At 38.7% G+C, this 25,220-nt stretch overlaps 1 protein-coding gene across 5 annotated transcripts in view; it reads right to left on the reverse strand.

The window, feature by feature from the left end:
• Positions 1-25,220, reverse strand: part of OSBPL8 (oxysterol binding protein like 8) — a 90,615-nt gene that overhangs the window by 17,531 nt on the left and 47,864 nt on the right. For 3 of the 5 annotated variants that reach the window (XM_048047432.2, XM_066993222.1, XM_066993209.1), the window contains 5 exons: positions 12,024-12,094; positions 7,655-7,735; positions 6,671-6,772; positions 5,302-5,505; positions 680-764 (listed from right to left, as the gene is read on the reverse strand). In XM_048047432.2, coding sequence (XP_047903389.2) covers positions 680-764; positions 5,302-5,505; positions 6,671-6,772; positions 7,655-7,735; positions 12,024-12,094 — 543 coding nt within the window. Of the gene's footprint in view, positions 1-679; positions 765-5,301; positions 5,506-6,670; positions 6,773-7,654; positions 7,736-12,023; positions 12,095-18,338; positions 18,582-22,996; positions 23,117-25,220 lie in introns of those variants that run through there. The other 2 variants (XM_066993221.1, XM_048047434.2) reach the window with 2 other exon arrangements.

The following is a 25,220-nucleotide window of genomic DNA, read 5'->3' on the forward strand; positions in this document are numbered from 1 at the left end:
ACTTAACAATGAATTACAAGTATATAATCCCAACATATTACTTCTATTTCTCTTCAATACACTACATTTAAAAATAATTATGTATTGATTTGAAGGCAAATAGTCTTACTTTTAAGGTCTTCAGGGACCTTATGTTTAATTATCATTAGAAGAAAAGCAGCTGTTAAGAAGGTTACACAAGTCTTAAACTGCTTCCATTTTGTAACCTTTCAAGGTGGCTGCACCAATATTAACCACCACCTTTCCTCAGTGATGGTGTTAAAAACCTACATTTAGAGGGAGCTCTTAATACTAAAACTCTGCAAAACTGTTGCGTTTTAAAACACACAAATACTTTCAACACAAATAAAATACATCCACATTTGCATTTTTGAAAGCAATTAGCTTGAAAATTTAGGCATAAATTAATGTAATTAAGTCTGAAACTACCTATTCCCCCTCCTCAACCCAGCCACAGCAGGGAAACTGCAAGGAGCTCAGGGACAATTTATTCAGTTCAGCCTTCTTTAGTGACCACGAAAAACTGCCAGTAACAACCGAAAGTACTAAGCTAAGGGAGACCTTTCGCCAGCACGGAACTACAAGCGCAGTGCTGTAACAGACAGTAAGACAACCGAAACAATCTCTTTCTAATAACTGCCTGCTGTCACAGTGGAAAAATACTGAAGCATCTATTTACCATCTGATTCTGAAGCGGCTCGGATGATCAAATAACTGCTGGGTAATGGCTGAGTTATAGAACCAACTGCTTCACCTTTTGGACCCTTGAAATACACAAAACAAGCAACAGCATCAGACATTTACATTCAGTTTTAGAGTTTATCATTCATGTAATAAGCCGACACACTGCAGGGCTATTTACTGTCACTCAGCAACATCTAATGAAAACATGAATGGAAGGATGAACAGCCCTCTTTTACTGGGTTTCTTCTTCAAAGACTTCATTCTAAGTCTAGCTCCCAATTCAACCCCATTTTAAAGAGAACGGTCGTTGGGATTCAAATAATTTTTGGCGTTTTTTTGTTTTGTTTTTGTAAATCAGACTTGCAATAACAGCTTGGAACCACTCTGCTGATACCATGTACAGCAGAAGGACAAAAGCATCAAAAGGAATGCTATGAGGGGTCACTTTCTGGTGAACCTCACCTTCATGGACTGCAGATGGGTACAGAGAGATCACATGGCTGAAAAGGTAAGTTTGAAAACAAATGACACACCTGTGGGGTGATTTAAGGGAGTTGACCAACGCTGTCTAGCAGAAGGCCCCGCATTTTTAAGGTTGCTAACTCTTCCCCCTCTGGTCCTCATTCCCTCTTGATGAGGGCAGAGATCCCTACCAATTCCTGAGAAGATGCCTTGGTTCAGAAAACGTATAAAGACACAAGGACAAGCCAAACCACTGCAGAGAGCAGGTGGCCCTCCTCCATGATCCACTTCATGCTTATTTTGCATGAGAATGTGTTGGGTATCTCAGCAGCATCCTATGCTCCAGCACTGCATGACTTTTGCCTGTCTTTAGATATGAGTCAATGACATTTGATGAGACATCAATTGATATTTAAATAAAAATGGAGATAACTGCACCCACCCAAACACTACGTATTGCTACAGGAACCCACTCTTCCTTTCTTCCTCCTTCTTTCCTTGCAACCTCTCTACCACCTGATAGTCAATTCCAAAAAATATTTAGGTGCCCAAATGTATTTAGATGTCTAACTGCAGACTTGATATTTAAAAGAAAAAATAAAGAAAGAAAGGATGATGCCCAGGCCCATAAAAGACATGTAGATGCTTAAGTCCCTCTATAACGAGAATCAGCAGGACACTGTGACATTGAGTTCAACCAAAAGAAACACAGAGGATGTCAAACACCGAAGTTTAGTTTTCACTATTAAGTTTTTCACATTCAGAATTTAAAAAATAAATCCCAAAGACCCTTCTATTTTTGTCAAGCTTTGCTTTGAAATAAAATACTAAGCAATCATTTTAAAGCCCCTTCAAAAACTTTTACCCACGGGAACATTAAAGTTACTGATAGGCAAAGAGGGCTGTACTGAACACACTTGAAGCTATTGTTGACAGCTGGGTTAAGCCTGCCTAACACATGAGTTATCATACTTTGGTCTTCATTGATTTCCCTACAGAAGCCTAATGAAAAGCCAGTACGAGGCTTGGAAGAGGGAATTTGAAAGCCAGCAGAAGTTTTGAGCAAAAGCAGAGAACAGCAGATATTTTAGAAGCAAGCATATGGAACAGCCAGAACGTTTCTGAGGGTGAGAGGCAGCTAACGAGGAGTCTTGGTGGTGCTTAAATACCAATGCACACAAGCTAGTGCTGGTGTAAATGATGTTCAGAAACTTCTGAATAAGACAGAGTAGAAGCAACCTGGGTGTTAAAAGCGAGATGCTATGTTACAGTCTCCCTTCAGAGCAAGAGGAAAGGTGCACCTATGCCAAGTGGTTGGTGAAGTGGCAACGTGAGGGTTAGGAGTTAAGGAGAACCATGAGACAACACCATGCAGAGCACGCCTCGTCTCGAGGGCGGGCCACTGAGGACCTGACACGCTGTGGGAGGCAAGGGAGAGGTTTCGCTGGGCCCTGGGGGACAGAAGGGGTGGGAGCGGTCCTGTGGTGCTGCACAAAGGGGATGGCACGATGCTACGGCACTGCGGCTGCACCAGCACCACGCCAAGGCCTCAGCCACCAGAAGGCCTCAGAACTGCCAGACTAGAGGGCACAAAGGGCAGCGCTCTGCCCCCATGAGAACTTCATTTAGGGTTATACTGGGGGCCTACAGGGTGTGTTACTCACTCCGTACCAAACAACTGAAACTTAGAGATGAAGTTTTTTTGTTGTTTGTTTTTGGTTTTTGGAGAAACCTATACTCCCCTAGGTGCTGGGACAATGCAACAATTAAAACTGAGTTAATAATTTGACTAAACAAATAACTAGGTTGACTTATTTTGGAGTAACTGCTTGTGCATTATGATTTTCTTTATTTGATTAATGTTTCAAGAGCACTGGACATTTTTCTTTGGTATCACTCATCGTGATTTCAAAATCAGTTTTCAGTATATTAATGTTCTGTACAGGAGAGACAGTTAGTTTCTATTTGTTAGGTGACTTTCTTTGAACTGATTGTACAAGTGCTCCAATGCAAAGTAAAGGGCAAGCTAAAAGTTCCACCAGATTAAAGGAAAACTTTGAAGTTTTCTTTCTGCAGAATACTCATGTCAGCAAAACTCAAGTACCATGAACATTCATAGAAAACAGCAAAATCAGATAAGCAGTCACACTTATCTAAATCTATTTATGAAAATTTATTTGTGGTGGCTTTCCTAGTTATTAATCTTAGAAAAGTGAGATGGCATCAGGACTTGGGATGTGAGGAAGAAAGAACAAGGTACAGTGCATCGGGTACCTCAGAGCACAGAAGGCCACAACGAGTAAGGGAGCACGTTAAGTGACTGGCTGCAAACTACTGCAGACGAGAATTTGCAATCTGCCAGAAGGACACACTATGGGAAGTGCGTTCAAGCAAGAAAATCTCCTGCAGTACTTATGACTGTGTAAATATTTCTTGCAATGTCATCGCCCTACACTGATGGCAAACACAACTCATTTTGTCTTAGACTTCTTGCTTGTTCTGGTGTATCTACTCTGTAAATCAGCCAATTGCTATTATGCTCATCAAAGTTTGCCTCACAGTAATAAATCTGTAACTAAGAAGTTATATTTGACAAGGAAAAGAGGGCAGAAAGTAGTTTGAAACTTTAAGGCCTCTCATCTAATTAAGTCCAGTAATTCTCAACTGCAAATAGCCATACCAAAATGAACAAACGCCACTCCAGCTCTCAGCACATTTAGAATGGACAATATCAACTTGTTCAGGTTCAAAATTTGACCTACCTTAAAAAAGTAAAAATCTGGAGGGGCATGTCCTCTAAATTCTAAATATCTAGTTAAAAAAACAAACAAATCCATTTCTCATTGCCAAACAATAAAGAAATATAAGACTGATTTGTGATCTTCTGCAGACAGGCCACCACTTTGCAATGTATGTATACAAGATCATAAATAATTAAATCACATTAACAACAAACCCTGTATTTTTGAAAAAGGATATGAAGTTTGTGTTCTGCAAATGTGAGATCACCACTACTTAGTGAAAAGTCTTCCTAAGCAGCATTAAAATTAATCAAATGGAACTACAAATGATTTGATGTAAGTTTAGTAGATTTAGATAATACTGATAATGATAGTAATTCAGCAAGAACATCACAAACATCAGGAATAACACTAGCTGACTGACTTCCCAGTTTGATACAAGGAAGAAACAAAAACAATGCAGCATATTCTCCAGATGTAGCAGCACCACGTATATAAGATTCATAAGAATATCAGTCGTAAGATACAATCTCACAACTAGTACTTGTACTACGATGTATGTTGCAGAGATAATAATTAATTTATTATGACAAGGATTCTAATACTGTACAGTAATTTCATCTGAAGCAAGATGTCATTTTAGGAGGTAAATATGTTCACTTGTGCTGCGCTTCCGCACCCCCTCTCCAAATGTAAAAACAAAACAAGGACTACAATTGTTAAGTGAAGTATAAACAATGAGTAATAGTGAACAGTAAAATAAAAATGCTTACAAGAAATTGCAATAACTCTTTGCGGTGCAGAACACACCGTGCTTTTCAACACTTGCAGCTAAGAGCTGCTGACAATATTACGCCATGTATGGCAAAGCAAACAGACATCGGAAGGGAAAGGAAACACCTATCTTTCTAAAATTTAAGCCCAAAACACTACAATTAGCTAACTAGTTGCAATATATGTTGTTATTGTACAAGGAAGCTATTTGAATTTCTACTATTATAAGCAAATTGAACTAGGCTGACATTTTATTACATGAAAATTGGGTTGGAAACTAGGAAATATTTATAACACATCTTGACTCTTTCATTTTTTCAATCACTTTCCTCCTTAATTACTTAGACTGATGCAGAATACAATATCATATACTCATTCCTTCCACTTACATGACTGTCAGTGATGTAACGCCTCTTTAATGGCATCCCTCTACACATCATATGTCTGAACTATATAGAGCAGCACAAATCAAACACTTTTTGTGATGAAGAGGACTACGTGTTAAAGTTTTATAGTCAGAATAAACAAACCAAATAGAAGTTATAACAGAAAATGCAGCTCAACTTTTCATTAAGGCTGACTTTACTCTTTGTTGGCTAATATTAGTTACCCATTAAGAACCATACATGCTACCACTAACCTTTATAGCCCATATGGACTGCTCCAAAGGATGAAAAAGTTTGAAACAAAAGCCATCTTTTTTAGAAGGTCTCTCAATGAGTTCACAAGCGTTCAGGAGCACTGTTCCTACCCACTGCCCATTCTTGGGGGTTTTGTAAACAAGCAACACTCCTGGTTTCAGCACACACCACAGTTTGGTCCAGCTCTTCAAGGTACCACGAATCTAGAAGATAAATAGTTACAGCTACAGCCCAGCGAACCCAGTACTAAAACCGTGCCCTTTAATCAAATGGAAATTAAAATTGAAATTATTATTTTTTATTCCAAGCAGAGTTTATCAAAGTCTATTCAAGTTTATCCATGTTTATCAAAGACAACAAAAAGGTATCATTTCAGTGCTCGTTCTTCTACTCTTTCTTGAGGAACCCTTATTCTGTGAAGTATGGAGATTCATCTGAAACCTTCATGTGTTTTTCTACCTCAAACATATTTTATCTCTAGCATGAGGATACAATAATCTTTGGAAAGAGAGCTTCTCTGAAAACAGGACAGATATCTGATTAAAAAAACCAGGATATTCACAAAATAAATCAGATATATTTAAATTTCTTAGATAAAATCTTTCATAAGCAGCTGTTAATATCATCTCACATGTGCTATGTAATATCCTTTTAAGTCCCTGAATTTGCACATCTGATTAGATTGCTTGAATCAGTTTTGTCAACTCTGGGTTTTAGTTTCCTCCGTTTGTAGGACAGAATGCCAACCTGACCTCTGAACAATGTTTTAACCTGATTACATGGACTTTGCAAAAACCTGAGAAACTTCCCAGACAAGCTACTGTTTGGAGCTAAGTATAAAATGGATAAGAGATTTTTTTTTTCTTGTACAATTTCCAAGGAATACTTTTAAATGTCTAAGGAATTATGACTGCCATCTTTGACGAATTCATCTCTCACCTTTCGTACAACTATTAGAGGACAGTTAGTTCTTAGAGAGGAAAGGAAAATTACCAGAAATAAACACAAAGAAATAGGTATTCATATATCTAATATGACTTATCCACTTTCACTGCTGGTAACAGATATAACAGGGCTTTAATTCAAAGCGCAAAATAAAAAGGGCAGGCTTGGAATCATAAAGCTAACTCATAAGAAGTTGATAGCTACACATTCAAGATGCACGTGACTATGGCCACTGCAATACGTGGGAGTAGGTTCCTCTATTATTCCCGTAGGATGTGAGCACAGAGCCTCTGGGACACAATTAGTATCTGCTGTGTTTGTACAAAAACATTAACAGCAACTAAGAGATCAAGCCTTTTCTATTCTGGTCAGAGAACAGCAGCTGCTTGATCTTTAACTCAGGTTTCACATTTAGGTTCTGACCTTCAGCCAGTCAGCCATAACAATGACTGATGGGTCTGTGATAGTGCTGAGTAATTCTTTTGTAGCTCTCTTCTTTTCTTCTCTGTAATTCTTCTTTTGAACCTGTAAATATTAATGAAAATATTTACAATGCCACAGACAAAAGCAATTAATCAGAGCTCAAAAAGACATCTACAAATACGAGTTGAGGTAAAACCTGCTAAATTCAATTTGCAAGAAAGATAGATATAAGTAGCTTTAAAACACAGTATTTGATCCCAAATTGTAAACAACTATCCCATGCTATATTTCAAAAGCTGCTACCAACGCAACTGAACTCAGATTCTTCTGCAATTTGCTTTTAAGACTGAGGACTGTGAAACTCCTATTAGAATCATGGTGAGGGATGAGATAGACCAAACAAATAGATTAACAACCCCCCACTTCCTTTCCCGGTGTAAAGCACAAAACCAAATTTAGGGCCAGATTCTGATTTTTACAGGTACCTTATCTGATCAGTAATTTTTCTCCACCTCTTACTTTCCCTCCCCAGTAGAAATTCAAGGCAACATATATTTCTCTTTTAGTGATAAATAATTTAATGTTTCCCTGACATGGTATTTGCCAAACTGAGGAGTATGGTCTTGTCCCAACACAGGGGTAATAAGTCAGTTAAAAAAAAAATTAAGTACTGCATGCAAACTCTAACTTTGATATTACAGTTTGTCATTTCATTGCAGGTAAATGTCCTGAGCCCCCTGGCAACCTGTATTATTTTATAAGCTTCTGAGTTACCCTATGATTTTACGCATTCTCAAGGACTACACTATAAAAGTCCATTCTCAAGTAACAGTTCAATGAGATTTGAAAACTGAAGAGAACCAGCAACACTAATTCTCACAATACGCGGATATTCCACAGGGGTCTTCTCACTACTTGGCATTTCTCTTCTCAATAGAAGAATATGGTAAAACTTTGTGCACACGTTTATGGAGATTAATTCACCTTGAGAGACTCTTTTTTGGTAAGCTTGCTTGAAGATAAAGAGATGTCCTTCTCGGAGCCATTGAAAAGCTTGGATTCAGACTGAAATTCACGAAAAGCAGCATAAATAAAATAAATACATGATACGAGGCCATATCACCGTTTCAGGCACTTCTGAAAAAGTGTATAATTATGTTTGTAAGTTTCCCATTCCCATTTACTCTTTCGCTGTTTCTCCCACTCAATAAAACAACAAAGCCTGTAGCATAAGCTGAGTCATTTTTCATAAAGGTTTTGCTGGAAAGAAGCCTGAAATTACTCCAGAAGCTGAACTATATGCAGTAAATATTTAGCCCACATACCCTGTTACTTGATATGTCACAGTCTTGACTAGGTAGCTATTATTTCAGCAGAGACAAGGTTTTAGGAGAATCCTGGTATTTAAACACAGAAATTGTTCCCATGTCTGACATGTGAATCCCAACATCTTCCTAACTTGCAAATTCCTCAAAATCAGTTGCTACGGAGGCACTTACCCTGTGACCCATGAAGGAAAATAGAGCCTCTTCAACCCAGAATTCAATCCTCTGTAAGTTACCAGAGCACAACTGACCACTACGACACTTGTTTCTGCTCCTTCCTCCCTAGTTCCATGCTCTGGTTACTCTACAAGTCATCTTAAAGAAGCTCACTGTGGTGATAGGCAGGGGAAGAAGACTCAAGTTTATTTATGAAACCCAAGTCTTTATTCATGGCAGGACAACATGCTGCCTCAGCACCATGTGATTTCTGCCCCACAGCCTCTCCCCACATCTTGTAAGGTTCAAAGTTTATTTCTTAGGATCTGTTGACGACTAGTTGAAAGGGAACTACAGCCACCAAAGATTCGCCCTGGGACACAGAGCTATTTTTTTTTAAAACAAGAGGAGTCTATCACAGAGTTATCACATGCCATTCCTCTTCCAACTCAGAGAACACTGTATAGGTATCCACTATACATAAACTTCAGATAAATTACAGAGTTAAATTTCTTTGTGCACCGAAATGTAAATCTGATGGGCCCAAAGTCTCTGCCTAGTCAAAAAGATAAATCAATATAACCTCCTAAACTGTGTAAATTCAAGGGCAGGTTTCTGAGAACTGCTTCGAAAGCTGTTCAACATTTCTGACTGGTCATTTCAAGTCTCAGACTACAATGCAAAGTTTATTCACTGAATTCCTATAAAATTACAGTCAAAAAAATATTGCAAATTCTGAGAATGCTTAGTTCAATAATAAAAACAGTGCACTTGTGCACTTTTTTTTTTAACGTGCATTGCTTAAACCAAAGAAATGAAAATTAATGATTGGCAAATGAAATAAAACAATCCAACTTTAATGTCACACTTTACAGGAGTATATTTAGATAAAAACATTAACAATAGTGTCAAAAAGATATGTGCAATAAATAGGAAAAAGTAATTCTAACTCAGAATCATTTGGGGTAAATGACTTTGTAAGTAATCATTTACCAAAATCATAAGTAAGTAAATGTTCCCTAACTTCGACATTCATCTTGGAAACTGAAGGCCATCTCTTCATTTTGTATTAAAGATCTGTTTTTAACACTCAAAATTTAAGATGAGCATGCATCTTGAAATTTAATTCCTCTGTCTAGATGTTAGAGGATATACCCTACTTTAAATGTAATAAGGGAGGAGGGAAAAATGCTTATCATTGTCAAATAAGAGGTAATGAACTCGTTATGCAAGGTATAATGGAGCAACTTAAGTAAAACATTCATAAATACTCTAGTTGCTCACTAACAGAAAACTAATGCAATCTAAAGTCCATGCATATAAAAGCCCCAAACCAAACTAAGTATCACAGGTTATAGAGACTCATTTCCTCAGTATCAGTTATAAAGCTCGCTAGCATGACACTGAGCAAAGGTCCATATTTACCTGTCTAATGCATTGAGACAGATTGGTGATGCAGGTATTTTTATGCTAATGACCTTCTCAGTGTTACATCCATACAGAAGGAATGGGATCAAAATTTACAAGAAAACAACCGTATTTAGAAAGAAGGGTTGCTACTTCTCCTCCACAGCTGGGATAGCCAGTTACCATCTTCTGCTAGCCTGAAGTTTATTTGTGGGGTATAATGGAACCACTAGTCTTAGCAAACCCCATTACAAAAATAAGGATAAAGAATAATATTTTTTAGGAGAGGTAGGAATATCTCTGTCTCCTCTTCAGTAGTAGAAAAACACAAATAAAAGTAACAGCAAAAAGCACACAAAGACTTAAGACCCTGGAAAGACAAGAACCAAGAAAAATAACTATAAGGAAAAAAAAAAAGATGAATGAAGTTTAAAGTATATCTAGGTTAAAAGAAACAGCATTAACTTGATTTCCAAGCCAAAAGTGATTTAGAGGGTTCTGGACCAATGAAAATATTTTGATCTGAAAGAAGCTGGACGGTAAAGTATGCTTCCTTGATCTCCCTGACTATGATGCTGTAAAACTGAAAGACACACAATTTTGTGATTTCAAGTCAGATGAAAGACACCAACTACATGAGATGCTCAGCTAGAATTCATCGCAGAATTGCAACAACCACAGAGGCAAACCTGCTCTCCCAGAGTGCAGTTCTGATGACATCATTTTAGAAGGGGACTGTTACTATAATGTTTAAATCAGATTGATTTTCTTCAGTTTCTGTGTTAACATTTCTCTTGAAGAGTCAGACACATGAAATACTGCAGAAAAATTTGTGTCGAGGCCTTAAGTGCACTCCCCCCTGCTCCTCAGGCTGTGCTGCCTGTACCTACGGCCAGCTCTGATGCACCGCACTGCGTGATCCGACCTTAGATCGAGCTGCTGTGAAGAGAGCTGTGCCAGGAAGCAGCCATCTCCCCCACCTCACCTGGCAGGTGGATGCATTGTATCTCAGCTCCCAGCCCTTGGTGCCAGCCTGAGCCAGGCTACAGCTGCGCCTGGCCGAGCACCTTGCTGACCCACAGATTTCAGCTCCTGGCTTGGCCTCAGGCCTGCCCCTCACTGTGGATTTATGCCATAAGCTGAGCCTAGCTCGCACTGCCAGCCCTGCTCTGCTCGAGGTGCCCGGCTGCACTCTTGGCACTGCTCCTGCCTGTCGTGCTGCTGCTCCTGGCCAGCCCTCCCTGCAGAGCTGCTCACTCCTGCTGCTCCCTGGCAGTCTGTTTGCAGGGTCTACTATCACCTTTTTCCTCCCTGAAAGCCAAAAAAGCCAGTGGAGTTACTAGCAGAAAATACCAAAACATGCAATTGGATGATTTAAAGCCTTTAAACTCTATCCCACAGCAATGCTTAAATAAGAAAAACAATTTAACTTAGTTACTCAATTCAGCAATCAAATTATACAGAACCTTCTCCTCCGCAGAACACCATCTTTCTCCTCTTTAAAGTCTTGAGGAGAAAAAGACATCAGTTTTAAAAATTAAAAATATTTTTCTGGGGTTTCACATTCTAAATACCTAAAAATAACTAGATAAAAATTTAGTGTTTTGACATAGCAGGCACTTTAAGGGTTAAAGGCAATATATAAGAAATGTTGCATCAGACCATCCTATACAATGTTTTAGCATTTAAAGCTTCTGTAAGTGTAATGTATAAATTTAAAAGGATTTGGGAAAGGAACAGATAGCTAAGGTAGATTTTTTGCTACATTACTGCAATGACTTTTTACGTTATATGCATACCATACGAAGACCATCAAAAAGAATACTTTATTCTGAATGAGAATGCTATTGCAAACTATTCATGTAGGTAAATGTTATCAGAACAGAACAGTCCGGAGAGAAAAAAAATGAGATCACTATGTAACAAGGGTATTTTTTGGTTGCTCAGGTAGCTCACATTTTCTTCCTTTTTAAAGTTCACCCCCCATTGCAAGATGATATATTTTTGGTTACTGCCATGTGCCTCCCAACTCCATTTTGTACATTCTCAGTTTTTACTGCATCTCAGCACATTGTTCTCATCTTGGGACTACAATATGATGATTATGAATTTGCACGGCTCCTGCTTTTTCCATTTCTATTAATAAAGACAATCAAAAAGCATAAACATGCACTAGCAATTATATCTGCTTTAATGTACTGTTGATGGCTCAGCCGTACATTACATTTGGTGAGGCAACATCCACACCACGATCAAAGCGAGAGGACTCCACGTTTCATTTTCATGTGATGTCATCTCGAGAACTACATTAAAGTTCATTTTGGTCTTTATCTACAGCCAAATCTGAAGAGTAATCTCCAAGATTACTTACAATGAAAGTCGAATACATTTGCATTTATTAAAATAGACACTCAACTCCTTTGTATGCTGACATTTTAAGCCCTAACTGAGGCTGCTTTCCTTACCTTGCTTTTTGACATAGAATGTGCTGTATCCTCTTTATTTTGTGACACATCATCCTTCCCTTTGTCAAAACCTTAAAGAAAAGACAGCATTGTTGCAAATGATTTGAATGCATTACATTTTACAAGAGCTAGCCTTTGAAATAAATTTGCACTTGTATTTAGCATACAAAGCACAAGCAAATCAGATTTTCAAACATCATATACATACTAGATCATCACATCAATTGAAAACATATTAGTTATTGCAGTATAGTCTAATTTAAAACCCTCCAAGAGGTGAGAACAGTCCACTGCATTTGGATGGTGTTGCACCCAACCCAATGACCTGACCAGCTGAAAATACAATCAGCAATATCTGTCCTTTCAGCTCCCCCTCTCCCCTACCCACACACACAACACCAAATAAAGTCAGTTTGGGTTTGTTCATTTCTTTGGCTACAAATAACCATTAAAATCCACACACGTGAAAGCAAACCTACAACATGGATTAAGATTGCCAGTTGATTTCTTATCAACGCATTTCTTACAAGTACATGAAACAGATTGCTTGTATTAACCCTGAATTTATACTTTTGCCTTGACATACCTTGTATTTAAAGTCGAAATGCCACACTAACGTGAGTGACTCACAACGCAACCCCACCACTTTCTCAGCACCCACAGAGCAAAGTGAGTCACTGATGGTGGCCGGGACGTGTGTGGCAGCAGGACGGGGGCCACGACCTGCAGAAATGCTGCCGTGCAGCTGCCACGTCCCACACAACAGCACGCGGGGCTCTCCTTCTACGCTCAGAAAAATAATCTGGCGCGGTTACCAGACGAAACACCTCAGTGACCCATTTTCTTTGATAAGGTTGGTTCTAGCATATGCTCTTACAGACTGGAATAAAACAAATTCCTATGCATTTATTTGAGTCAAAATGCCAACAGTTGCGTGGCCGCCCGCCACGCTGGATAGCTGAAGTTGAAGAGCTGAAGAGCCCGGAGGCCGGGCCCAACAGAGGGCACCACACCCGCAGAAACTGCGGGCAGGGGGAGGCCAGAGGCCCCATCCCAGCTCCCCCTGCCCACCCAGGCCACAACCTGGTCGGAGAAACCGGCCCTAACTCCTCTGACATGAGGGGATTTCCAGAGAAACAGTTCACTTCATGTGCTTCAGGAGAGTGCATGCGTGTGTTCGTAGGCTTTATGCGGCTCACAAGAACTTAAGGGCTCTGTAACACCGTTGAGCAGTTTGTTTAATGAGGGATTTTTAATTATTTTTTAAATTAGTATCTTCACCCTTCCACCGCTTACACTACTGAGAAACGCTAAGACAGCACCAATTCACCTATCACAAACACAAATCTTGGAAGTTTCAGCTTCAGCAAGTTATTGAGAAATCAGGTTGCTCTTCAGGTTATGTGAGAAATACAAGATTCCTCTTAGTTTTCATTCAATAACCATTTTTTTCTTGTTGTTTTCTTCTTTAATTTATTACCTTTTGCAGAGATTCTGATGAAGAACAGACTTAAAAACATATATGCACTGCAATACAGTCACATTTTATGTCTGTCTACACAAAACTTTACATGTCTTTACAGAAGCCCCTATGTACCCAGTTCATTAAACCCTTCCTTTTGAAATGCTTTTAATGCATCTGTGAGGGCTTTGTTCAGCTAATAAAAACGTGTAACGCAGAAGGCTATTTGGCCGCACGGAAGAAGTAACTAGACAGGCAGAATATCTGTAGTACTGGGGTATTTGGCAAAAAATAATACAAAAATAACAGACATGTCAAGATCCATAGTCCAGAAGCCACATTTCATACATAAGACCAAGTACTAAAGCACATTTTCTACAGGACCAGCAATTAGGTGCAGGAACAAAACAAAGGTCACCTCAAGCCTTAAAGGACAGGCCTAAATTCAGTGAGAAGTTACTAGATTTGATGCCAGTCTCAGGCAGTCAAACATGCACTAGAATCACAGTAATGATATCTTATCCTCACCCCACACCCAAAGGAAAACCCCAGTTAGGAACCAAGTTCCACTGAAAATGTAACGTAGCGACTTCCTAATGACCTTCCAGGTTTCATTTATCTATTTAAACACAGACACAAAATACCTAGTGATGGGAATTGCCAAGGAAGTGCTACGTCAGGGTTGTGCTAACAGAAGAGAAGCTGTAATTCACAGCTTTCTTTATAAGCACAACAGTTTAAGGACTTTATACATCCTTATCCAACATACACACATTTTTATTTGCATAAACAAGATTTTCATCAGTATCACCAAACAGAAATAAAACAGAACAAGCTGCTCTGTACGCAGTGTCGGAGGCGAAAACCAAAGCTGTCTTCCTGAACTTCACCTTCTCGCTCCCAGTGCCTCAAGGTCAAGAGGTACACACACTTGCTGCTTTAGAAGTGTGCCACCACACTTACTGATCCCTCCCTTAGCCATACAAACAGCAAAATGATGTCTGAGGGACTTGCTGGTAAATCCAAATACTTAAGTCACAGTGCTGCAGACTCCGGCTCTATGTTGTTTCAGTTAATAACAAAAACCCAATCAGCCAACTCCATGTCCTGATCTATCCTTCTTGTAGCTCCCCTCCCAGTGGAAGGAATAAGCTAACCCAGAACAAAGACACAAGGCTTTTCTCCCTGTGTGACAAAATACATGTTAAAAAAGATCATTATTCAGGTGCTACTCCAGTTACAGCCTTCCTTAGCATAACACACACTTTTGCCAGTGCATCTCCATAAAGACAGGGGCATGTCCATACAACAAATAGCTTTCTTTCTTCTGAGAATAATTTGAGATGATACCTGTAGGGATATTTGTCCTGGAATATCGCAAAAGGCTATATACGGGCCCAAACTGAGGACAACACACCCTGCTGAAGAAATACTTGCTCAAGGGAACAACATCAAAACAATTATATTCATAGGATCAATAATAAGAAATGCTGTTTTTTCCCTTCCTGCTACCAGTTATGAACTAGAAGTTTCTCTATGGATATCTGGCAAAGATAACAGCATAGCCAAGAACACTGTGCCTCAAAATGATGCTTTGTGTTATTGCTCTTCTTGTAGTTTTTTAGCCCCAGAGGTACTAAAAGTTATACTTCTTGATATTAATAAACAAAAAGTCATTGAAGTCACTGCCTGCAGCACAGACTGCTAGGGCAGGAGGTAGTCTCTAATAAAAATAACTTGCTTCAAGTTTTTCAATGTTTATCATCAGTGGTTTGGGGCTTAATATTTTAGTATTCTTGCTACTTCTAATCCTATAATTCAATCAGTAACTCTTTAATAGGATAACCTTAGCCCACCTTTCACAATGCAGAACTTCAGGTGATGAAGTCCTTTTCTGTCACTCCTCACTATTAAATCTCTTGGATTTCTCTATATTCTCTATTATTTAATGCACTTGCAGATTTATTTATTTTTAAACACAAGTTTCACTCCTGTAGCCTCTAAAGCAATTCTGGATAACAGAGTTTGTGTTCAGAGCAACACTATGTCTTAACAGAAACAAAACCCAGTGAAGTCAGCTACTGTTCACAATATGATCTTAGAGTCCAATAAAAACTTTCCATGACTATGTTCCTATTGGGTCCTTCTAAAACTTGTAGGCTTAGATGAAAACTCATAATGAACTTTCAGAAAGATGTGAGAGTCGGACAACTGCGTGCAACTTGAACAACCCGAACTTCACACGTGCAAGATGTTTTTGAAACAAAAACCAAACAATGCTTGGCAGGGGGACTGGACTAGATGATCTTTAAGGTCCCTTCCAACCCAAACCATTCGATGATTCTATGACCCGAAAGAGTCATAGAATTGACACACTGTCAATACCAAAAGAAAACAAGTCCCCCAAAACATCATCTTTGACAAAAAATTATCAGTAGAAACATTGTGAGATTAGTGTTCAAGAATCCTTAGGATGAAGTCTATGGTAGGGTACATTTTAAAACAAAAGTGTTTGGTTAAGAAACTTCTATTTTGAAGGTATCATTCTTTGAATTTGTACCTGCAATCTGTCCTTTAATCAATCTCAAGGAAAGGGAAAAAACAAGCAAAATAACCATACAACATCTTCTACATGTCAAATATTGCTTTTGTACCTCTCAACAAATATCACCTGCAGCTAGAATACCTTAGTGAGAAAAAAAAAAAGGAAAAAAGTTACTTCTTAATACTAAGTCTATTTTATCCAAAAGGTAAGAAAGAATTGCTACCCACTGGAGGTGGTTCTTTGTTTTGTTTTTTTTTTTTTTTCTGCTGGTGGTGGTGGCAGCATTTATTTTTCCAATAGACAGAAGAACCAGTAAAAAAATTAAAAGCAACAGAATGCTTGAAAAACCAGCAAGCGAAGCAACAATACTACTAACTTGCAAATTAAAAACAAGGAACAGACTGATGTGAATGTGCAGTTCTGAAAAAAACAACTTATTGAGCTGAAAAATGATATGCTTCTGGAAGAACAAAATAAGCTAAACTTTCTGGGAGGTATCAGTACTAGTGCTATTTAGTAAACATTGTAAAAAAAGGAAAAGGAAGATCTTTTAGGATTCAAACACAGGAGACAAGTGTTTTTAACCTAGTGATTTTCAGAAGCTTATTTTGACAACCAGTTTTAAGAATATAATCCCATATTAACTTATTCAGATTCCTCCATGGATTTTGAAACTGAACTAATCAGAAGAGCAGGCAAAGCCCTTTAACCTATTTTCTGAGACTCGTATTTTCTTTTGCAAACACCACAGAAAATGAAATAATCATAACCAAAGAATTCTCTCAATGTTACTACACCAGTATCTTTTAGACAGGCAATAACTACTCCTTGCTTAAACCAAACCGAAAGAGTGTACCTTCCAGTATATTAATAGTTTAAATTACTCATATATATGGAAGATTCCAAGAGAGAACACATCTCTTAGTTATGCGTTAACACTTGATTTTATTAACTAAAAGCTCATTTCCATTCGTTCTGCATTTTAAGAAGTCATTCATTGTCCACTTACAGACACTGATCAGCTTTAATGTACAATCCCATACAGGAAGGAAATAAATAGGAAACTAATCTATTTTTATTTCAGTAATTTCCAGATTACATACATTTATTTTAAAGGGAGGGAGGATCTGTCTAGCTGCCACCTCCATCCTTTCAAGGTTTGAGATCTTTTATTTCCTGAGCAGCTTTAATAAGACACGGTGTTAGATTCTTGGTAGAAGGCTGATCATTTCCTGACGCACATGGAAAGGAAATGTTATATTGTAAAACAGGAGGTTTAAAGAGAATGTGGTGTTCCAAGGGACTATCCCCACCTGCCAGTGGCTGAGCATGCCGCTCTAGTGATTCTGCAAGCCAGCACGAGCCAGCGGTGCAGAGAGCTCCTGAATCGCCAGCCTGCAACCTCCCGTACACTCTGCACCCCGACTCTTTTCCATGACTTCGGAGCCAGAACTTAGGAAGTCAGTGAGCTGCTCTGTAGAAGGCACACAATAGAAAGCAAAAGCTATTCTTTTTTCCCAGCATTCTGGACCCATGGGACTGTAACAAACCATGCACATGCACAAGTCAAATCACACATGTAGAATAATTCTGCTAGGAATGCACAATTTTTACAATGTGGCTTTTCAGAAAAAGGTGACCTTGTACACATTTTCAAGGACTGAAGTTTACTGAAGTAAACTACTGAAATTCAAGTATCAGCAATACTTATTACGGACAACAAACCTCTAGAAATTCACTTCAATATTCTAGTACTGACTTTCAGGAGACAACAATCTGAGCAAAAAGAGAATCAAGCTATTTATGATGTTAAATTTCTTTAAAGTCTTGCAGTACAGAGTTTAGCAAGGTTATTGTTCTAGCCTTAATTCACTCTGTCTTGTCATTATATGTCAAACCACTAATTACAGGCATGAAGACTCTTCAGTAGCATAATACCCTTATGCTCTGTCCTGTTATTTCAAGGGAAGTACAGGGAAGGAAGAGATTTATAAACCACAATACAGAACTTCAGTCATAAAAACCCCCAAAATCAAAACAAAATACTCCAGTCAGTACGAAGTAAACAGTATCCCTTCAAACAGATATTTGCTGTAGGGTAAGCTAACCTATTTGTTTGCCTATCTACAACAGCTCTTGCTACTAACAAAGAGCTATTATCTAGATGCATACAAGCAATATTCTTTCTGATTTCTGTTAACAGCGTCTACCAACATCTCAGTAGATTACTTTCATTCAAGTTGAAAAATTTGAGGTGGAAATTGTATTCGCTTCTGTACATTTTAAGAAACGCAAGACCAAAACAAACCTGGTGAAGCAGGAGAGAGTTCATAATATCCTCCAAATGAAGCATTCCGGACAAGTTTTCGGCCATCAGCTCTTGGAGAAAACACAGATGAAATCCCAGCACATGAGGAAAACCTACGTCGCAGTGGACCCTCTTCCTTCATGAGTTAAGATGTTTGTGTAAGGATTATGTTCTCTGTGAAAGCTGGTTAGCATTAGCTGGTTGGAACAAGAGTGTTGCAGTAACAGCCTTCTACCTCATATTCTGATGAGTAAGATACAAAAGGAAAGAAACAAACGAAGGGCACACGTGAAAAATGCAGCGAAGAGACAGAGGCTGCCAAATCAGCAGCAAGCCAAGCAACATTACACTGTCCTCATCAAATCCATTAGAACACTTAAAGCAGAACAGCTCTGTTTCAGCTTCTATTCTCCACAACAACAGCACGTCTCATTTTTTTACATCTCAGTTTTGGTCCTACTCATCTTTGCTTTCTAAGTGCATAAAAACAATCATTATTTAGGTTTTAAGGATTCATTAAATCTTTTTTTTTTTCCTGTTAGTCTTTCACATCCCAAACTAATATTGCACTCAGGAGCTAAGGTGGCTTCCTTATTTGATATCCACTATGGGTACACTATGGGAACCTGAAAAGAAAGCCAATGTGTTGCTTTACGCAGACGTGCTGAACTTCCCTCCGTAGGTACTTACCTAGCTAGCTTTCATCAGCTGATTGCCATGGTTTCTACATCATCATTTCTTATTTTTGTTTAAAAGGTGAAATGATAGCTTTTTCTAACACTGCCATATTTATATATGCAAACTGCCCAACTCCTGGAAGAGTTGCACAAAGTAAGCTCCACACAAAAGTTTTTTATTTTTAATGCCCCAAATATTTTATGCAATGAATACAGCAGTTAAACTAATCAACTTAAATTTTAAACATAAAAAAATCCCAGTAAATTGTGCTTCAAGACTAGGAATCAAATGATCCAAACTGGTCTTGCCGATCAGTACCAGGATGAAGTCAAATAAGCTCTCCCTAACCACCTTCGTGCATTGCTCATCTGATCAGCTGTTTCTTTGCCCTGACAACTAGCATGCCTGACTACCTTCTTCCATGCATGGAATATTCCTTCCTGTCTCCGCTAATTCCACTTTCCCATCAGACCACATTTCTGATGAAATACACTTTGAAACCTACTCCGTTTGCTGGAAAGTAGAAAAATAAAACACTAAAAATAGACTTGAAAACGAGAACTTATGCTCTCCCTTACTCTGTACAAGAGGTCTTCTCTTCTTACAAAGTGACATGCATCCCCTAAACCAAATTAGTGGTAATGTGAATTTGATTAATCTTTTAATAATACCGTTTACTCCAACTGTTTAGGTAAACAAATGCACTATTTGCAAATAAGTAATTTCAGTTCACGTTGGCTAAAGAATAATACAGTACACTGAAATTATTCTATAACCTCTATGAAAGGTTTTAACTGTGAAGAATGGGCATTAGTACCTATAGATACATACGGTAAGGTACATACAGAAACCATTGAAAGTATTTTTTCTGATCATGAAGCATAGTAGCTTCCAGGATGCTATGAATTGCTTGAATTTCTTCATGCCTCTTACCAGAAAAATGTTCCAGTATATGTTAAAGAATAGAAAAAAGGGGAAAAGATACAGCTGAAATAGCCAAATACAAGCCATCAACAGAAATCATTACCTGTGACATGTAACCTTCACTTCTTTTGTATGAGAAGTGAAAAATTATTTACTTGGGCATAGCATGGGGAGAAAGTAGATGAGCATGTCTTGCTTAATGCCTGTCTCCATTTATCCATCATTTCTTTTTAAATAAACATAGCACCACATCACTTCTCCAAATTTATCTTCTGGGCTACAAAACAGAGCAAGCCACTATGGTATGATTTTTATTTTTTTTTCTAATTAAAATCAAGAGAAACCCACAGTAGAAAAACTCCCCTTTCACACAGGAAGAAGTGTATCATCTCATTACAGACCTTTTTTGCTCAATTAACGGCTGTGTTAAGCGCTATCTTGGCGTTGAGGCTTTGACCCCGTCCAGTAAGACTGTACTGGCACTGGTCTCGGAGGATGCTGCCTGTATCCTGCACTGCCAGAGGAGGGTCACACAGGCTGACCGGAGACTACCATCAGCCTTCCAGACCACTTCTTCTGCATCTCCAGCTGGCATGCCAGCTAGTTCCGGAGCCACTCCCAAAAATATTCCTACCAGGCTACTAGATTCTTTCCCTTTGTATTCTTCTCTGCCACACTGTGTTCCTTTTACTGAGAAGTGGCTAGATATCCAGGGGCTGGAGGAAACAATATAATCCTGAAGGTTTATCCCTCATTTCTTCCCATACTCTCTCCTGTCCTTGGTGCTGTTCATGTAGCCAAGCTGTAACAGAGTACAGACTAAAAACCTGTTTCTCCTTCCTATGTCCCTTTCTCCAATTAGAAGCAAACCTAAAATCTTTGGCTAGAATTCCAAGCACGATAATGTTACAGTCACATTTCCCCTCTCTGAAGCTACCTCCCGAATCAGGCAGCTGCTACTAAGAAACTTTTCCTTTATTAACAGCAATACGGGAGAGGCACATTATGCCTTTTGCCAAAGATGACTGTCTCACCACCACAAGGAGAGGAGAAAAAATACTCTAATTTAAATTTTCTCCTTCATCTCCCTCTCTCCCACCAAGTCATCTTCATATTTCACTTAAACCTGCAGTGATAAACCAGCTTAGGACATGGTTTGGCTATGAAAATTCGCTAGATCTGCACTTTTGCAACAGCTTGTGATTTATTATGCCCACTAGTACTTGGACACGTGTTCATTTGCTTCAGTTACTTCAATGCAGTATACACTGCTGGAAAGATAACTGATACACAACAGAAAGACTGTTAGGTCAAAAGAAAGCTGAAACTTTTAATTAAAAGTTTATTATGACTCTTGAGAATCTGCCTGAAATATTAAAGAGGTTTCTGCTCTCCATGCACTTGGTGTCCAAAGCTTCTAGAAACCCTCCTCATTCCTTGCAACAAGCTTCATTCTCGAAGCTTTCTGAAAAGATATTTCGAGTAGTTCGGAATAGCTGCTGTTTGCATGTTCTGCAGGTAATAGCGGCAAGGTGCACTTCATTAACCACCATATATTAAAACAGAAAAAAAAATAATAATCCTTTTTCTCTCCAACCCCAACCTGAAAATAAATTCATATGAAATGAACCAATCTATTGATCAAAACCGAATTGCTATCATTCATTAGTCTAACATCACAGGAAAGCTTCTATTCGCAACAGATTTGGTTCTTGGTACCTTAATAATTTAATAATTGACACAGAAAATGCATTAACATACAAAGCTTGTAAGTTTACATGGTTTCAAAATATTCACAAATAGAACTACAGCCAAATCCAACTGCAGAAGGTAGACTTATGTAAATGTCTGTGTAAACAGGAAAATATCTGCTATCCTAAATGCATCCAGGTGCATGCCCCAGTGCCTGAAAAAAGGAAGATTCTTCATACCAAAAATTAGGTTCTTCACATTTAAAGGGAGAAAAAGCCTTCTGGTTTCTGCTTTATGTAATATCTACATCAGTAGAAAGAAGAGAACGCCCATGACTGAAATACTTAGTTCATCTATCTCAAACGAAAAACAAACAAAAAGACCACAAAATCCAATCCAACCCCCATCATAATCTGTTGAACATCTCTTCAAGGAGGAAAATTTATACCTTATATGTATGTCTAAAAGACAGAATGCATTTCTCCTATCAGCTACTCAATTCAATCAGGGCTTCTTTAGTAATACATGCTGGGTGAAAACCAAATCATAATCCTGTGCTTAAGACATTCTTTCAGGATATTGCCTGAGGCAAAACATAAATCTCTGCACACAAATGAAAAAGACAACGCATGCCATTCCAACAGCATATGAACACTTTTGACAAAGCCTGGTTTTAGTTTTAAAACATTTCTGCAATTGATAAATATTCACAGCTGAAAAAAAGCACAGGCTTATTAAAAAAGACCTCTGTGAGCTGCACAGGTATGAATTTCCATGCATGGAAATTGAATTCTAAAAATCAAATCACATTCTGAACTATCCTACTGAGGAAGTTTAAACATAGTAAGTTTTTACATAGATTTTAGCAATTTTAAATGATGAACACATTGATTGAAATAGATACTGATGCAATAATACAGCTCAGGATTACATCTAGTAATGCAGAGTAAAAAAAAAATCCTTTTCCCCTAAGAGTTGTGCAAGCAAAGCCCAAAAATCATGAAACCAAACTCTGTACAAGCTAAAGGGAGGAGAACAAAGAGGGGAAACTGACAGTGTAGCAGAGAAGACAGAAGCTTTTTAGACTCACTCTTCAAGTCTGACAATCATCTGCTCTGACATCTCGACAACACGACGTTTCCAGCAGGATCCTCCCCCCAGTTCAACAAATGAGAAGGTCATAGATAACTCTCTACACGCAGGATACACACATTCCATACGGTATGCAGAAAGCAGGAAAAGCAAACTGCTAGGCTACCATACCTACAAGTGGGTTTTATCCAACATATGATTTTTGCATGGGGACTTCAAGCAAAAGTGTTTTTCTCCTATTTAACAGAAACAGATAGTAAAGATGTACTTGCCTTCAGACACCACTATTTGATTCACAGAAGAGACATCTGAACCAGGAGGCTACAGGTTGTGGTAGTTTGCAGTAGCAAGTTTCTTTCACCAAATGCTCTTCTGTTGTCTAGTGTTTCCGTGTCAAGAGCAGTCTAGCTGAGGAGTAATTCCACAGGCATGTCTGAGAATGGTTTATGAACTAATACCAAGGCTCCCAGCGCCCCAGTGGCAACTGTACTTGCCTCCACCTCCCTGCTTGCTAACACTCCTGCTCAGCTCCACCCACCCAAAGTAAATAGGCTTGCTCACTGCTCAGGTTTCAACACTTTTCATCTCAACACTTAGAAAATTCAAGGTCACAGTTCAGGTTCAAGTACACCAGCTTTGCCGAGATTTACACGGAAAAAAAAAAAAGAACTTGCCTGAGAAGTTTCACAGTAATCAGCCCTGCTGTGCCCTTCAAACCCAGCACCACACTTTCACAAAGCCATACCTCACACAGAAAGGAGTACATGTAATTTACCCGAGCCACAAATGCTGGGTGGAGTAGCATTTCAGAAACGGCAAGTTTTAATAAACGCACAATGACTTGCAGAGGAATGTGCCAGAGAATGCATTACAGTAAGAAGGCAGGACATCAAGATAATAGATGCAGAAGACTAACCACACACAGCACAACTTCAAACATTCACATTCACAAGAAAGTCAGTCTGGCAACACAAACTGAAAACAAATTATATAGGGTCAAACTCTTCCTTCTTTATTGTGAGCAGAACCTTATTCACATCCTATCTGACACAAGTGTCAGTAAAGCTGTTCCAAGTAAGTCACAGATTTACAGAACTGGGGCTTCACCTCCATGATACTATGGTACGTGCATCAGAAGACAAAGTAAGACAAAGCGAAATACCTCCGAAGAATGCAGCAAGAAAGCCCAAGACTGTCAAAGTAATAGGGGTTGCAAGATTTTAGACAAAATTCCCACACTGCACTCAAAAGCAAAAGTGTTAATAAACATATCCAAGGTGTTAGCTGCACTCACTCTATACAGAAAGTGCCTAATTTCATTTGCTCTTAATGCAAAATTGTTAAAAAAAAAAGGGGGGGGGGAAGGGGGGGAGCTTGTCAGAGAACCTCCTCAACAAACCCTCAAGCTGTTTCTTTTCTAGTGCTGAGTCAGTTTTAAGGGAAGATGAACTCAGGTAAAATAAGCTCAGTAATAAGTGGCTCTTACTGGGTCAAGGTAATCAATTATTTAGCCATTCTTCAGTTTCTCTATTCAATGGATAGATACAGTGGAGCGAAACAGGAGATTGCATCAAGTTATTTGCATGATTAAGTCTGTCTGGATATACAGAGAAAAGTCAAAGGAAATGTGAGAAGAAAACCAGAAATCATTATCAAAAGACAGTAATGTCTGCAAATCTTGTGTTTTCTTGGTCATTATGGCTCCAAAGGCATCTCATCCCTCCAGCAGTTAGCAAATGTTCTTCAGGAGCTAATGCTTAGAAACACGTATTTTTCACTCTCCACCTTCTTTCTCATGCAAAAATAGCTAGATGTGTGTTTTCTCTCCAAATGCAGCATCCTACAGACCAAAGTCTGTAGGATTTTAGTCCTTCAGATGTTTACTCCAGAATAACCGCCCTTAGTACAAGCTCCACACAACCAAAAACACCCTTATTTTCTCCCCCGCCAGCACGTTCAACTTCTCCCTTCTATTCGTTATGATACCGTGATCATTACTGGCAGACCAATCATTCTGCTTCCACTGTCAATCCACCTCCCTGCGTCTAAACCACTTCTGTTTCTAATCGCATAACACAGACTACATTTTCATCCTAGTGCAAACTGAATTAACATCTACTTCTTGGAAAGGAGGGGCAGATCCTACCTCTTAGCTCGGCTCAAGCTCCTTCTGGAAAGCCATGCCCAGTGCTTAGCCTTCTGTGATGAGCATGCACTTAGTCACACAGTAAGTCAGTCTAACACACAAAACAACCAAACCCTTAACACTGAGCACAAAGAGAAGTGTGTTAAACACAGAGCTGCTAATTTAGCTCAAAGGTCTACATTTCTATAAAATATCTCCTCCTTAGTCTTTATCATCCTAACATACTTTTGCCAGATACTACTCGCATTTTCACTCCATCTGCATCTTGTTGGTGCCTTGGATAAAAATAGGAGACGTTCTGAGGGTTGATGCAGTCAAATTGATGAGCTTGTCTGTAAAGGTCACTGTTC

The sequence above is a fragment of the Anser cygnoides genome, chromosome 1, assembly GCF_040182565.1.
Source record: "Anser cygnoides isolate HZ-2024a breed goose chromosome 1, Taihu_goose_T2T_genome, whole genome shotgun sequence".
In the NCBI taxonomy this organism is placed as follows: domain Eukaryota; kingdom Metazoa; phylum Chordata; class Aves; order Anseriformes; family Anatidae; genus Anser; species Anser cygnoides.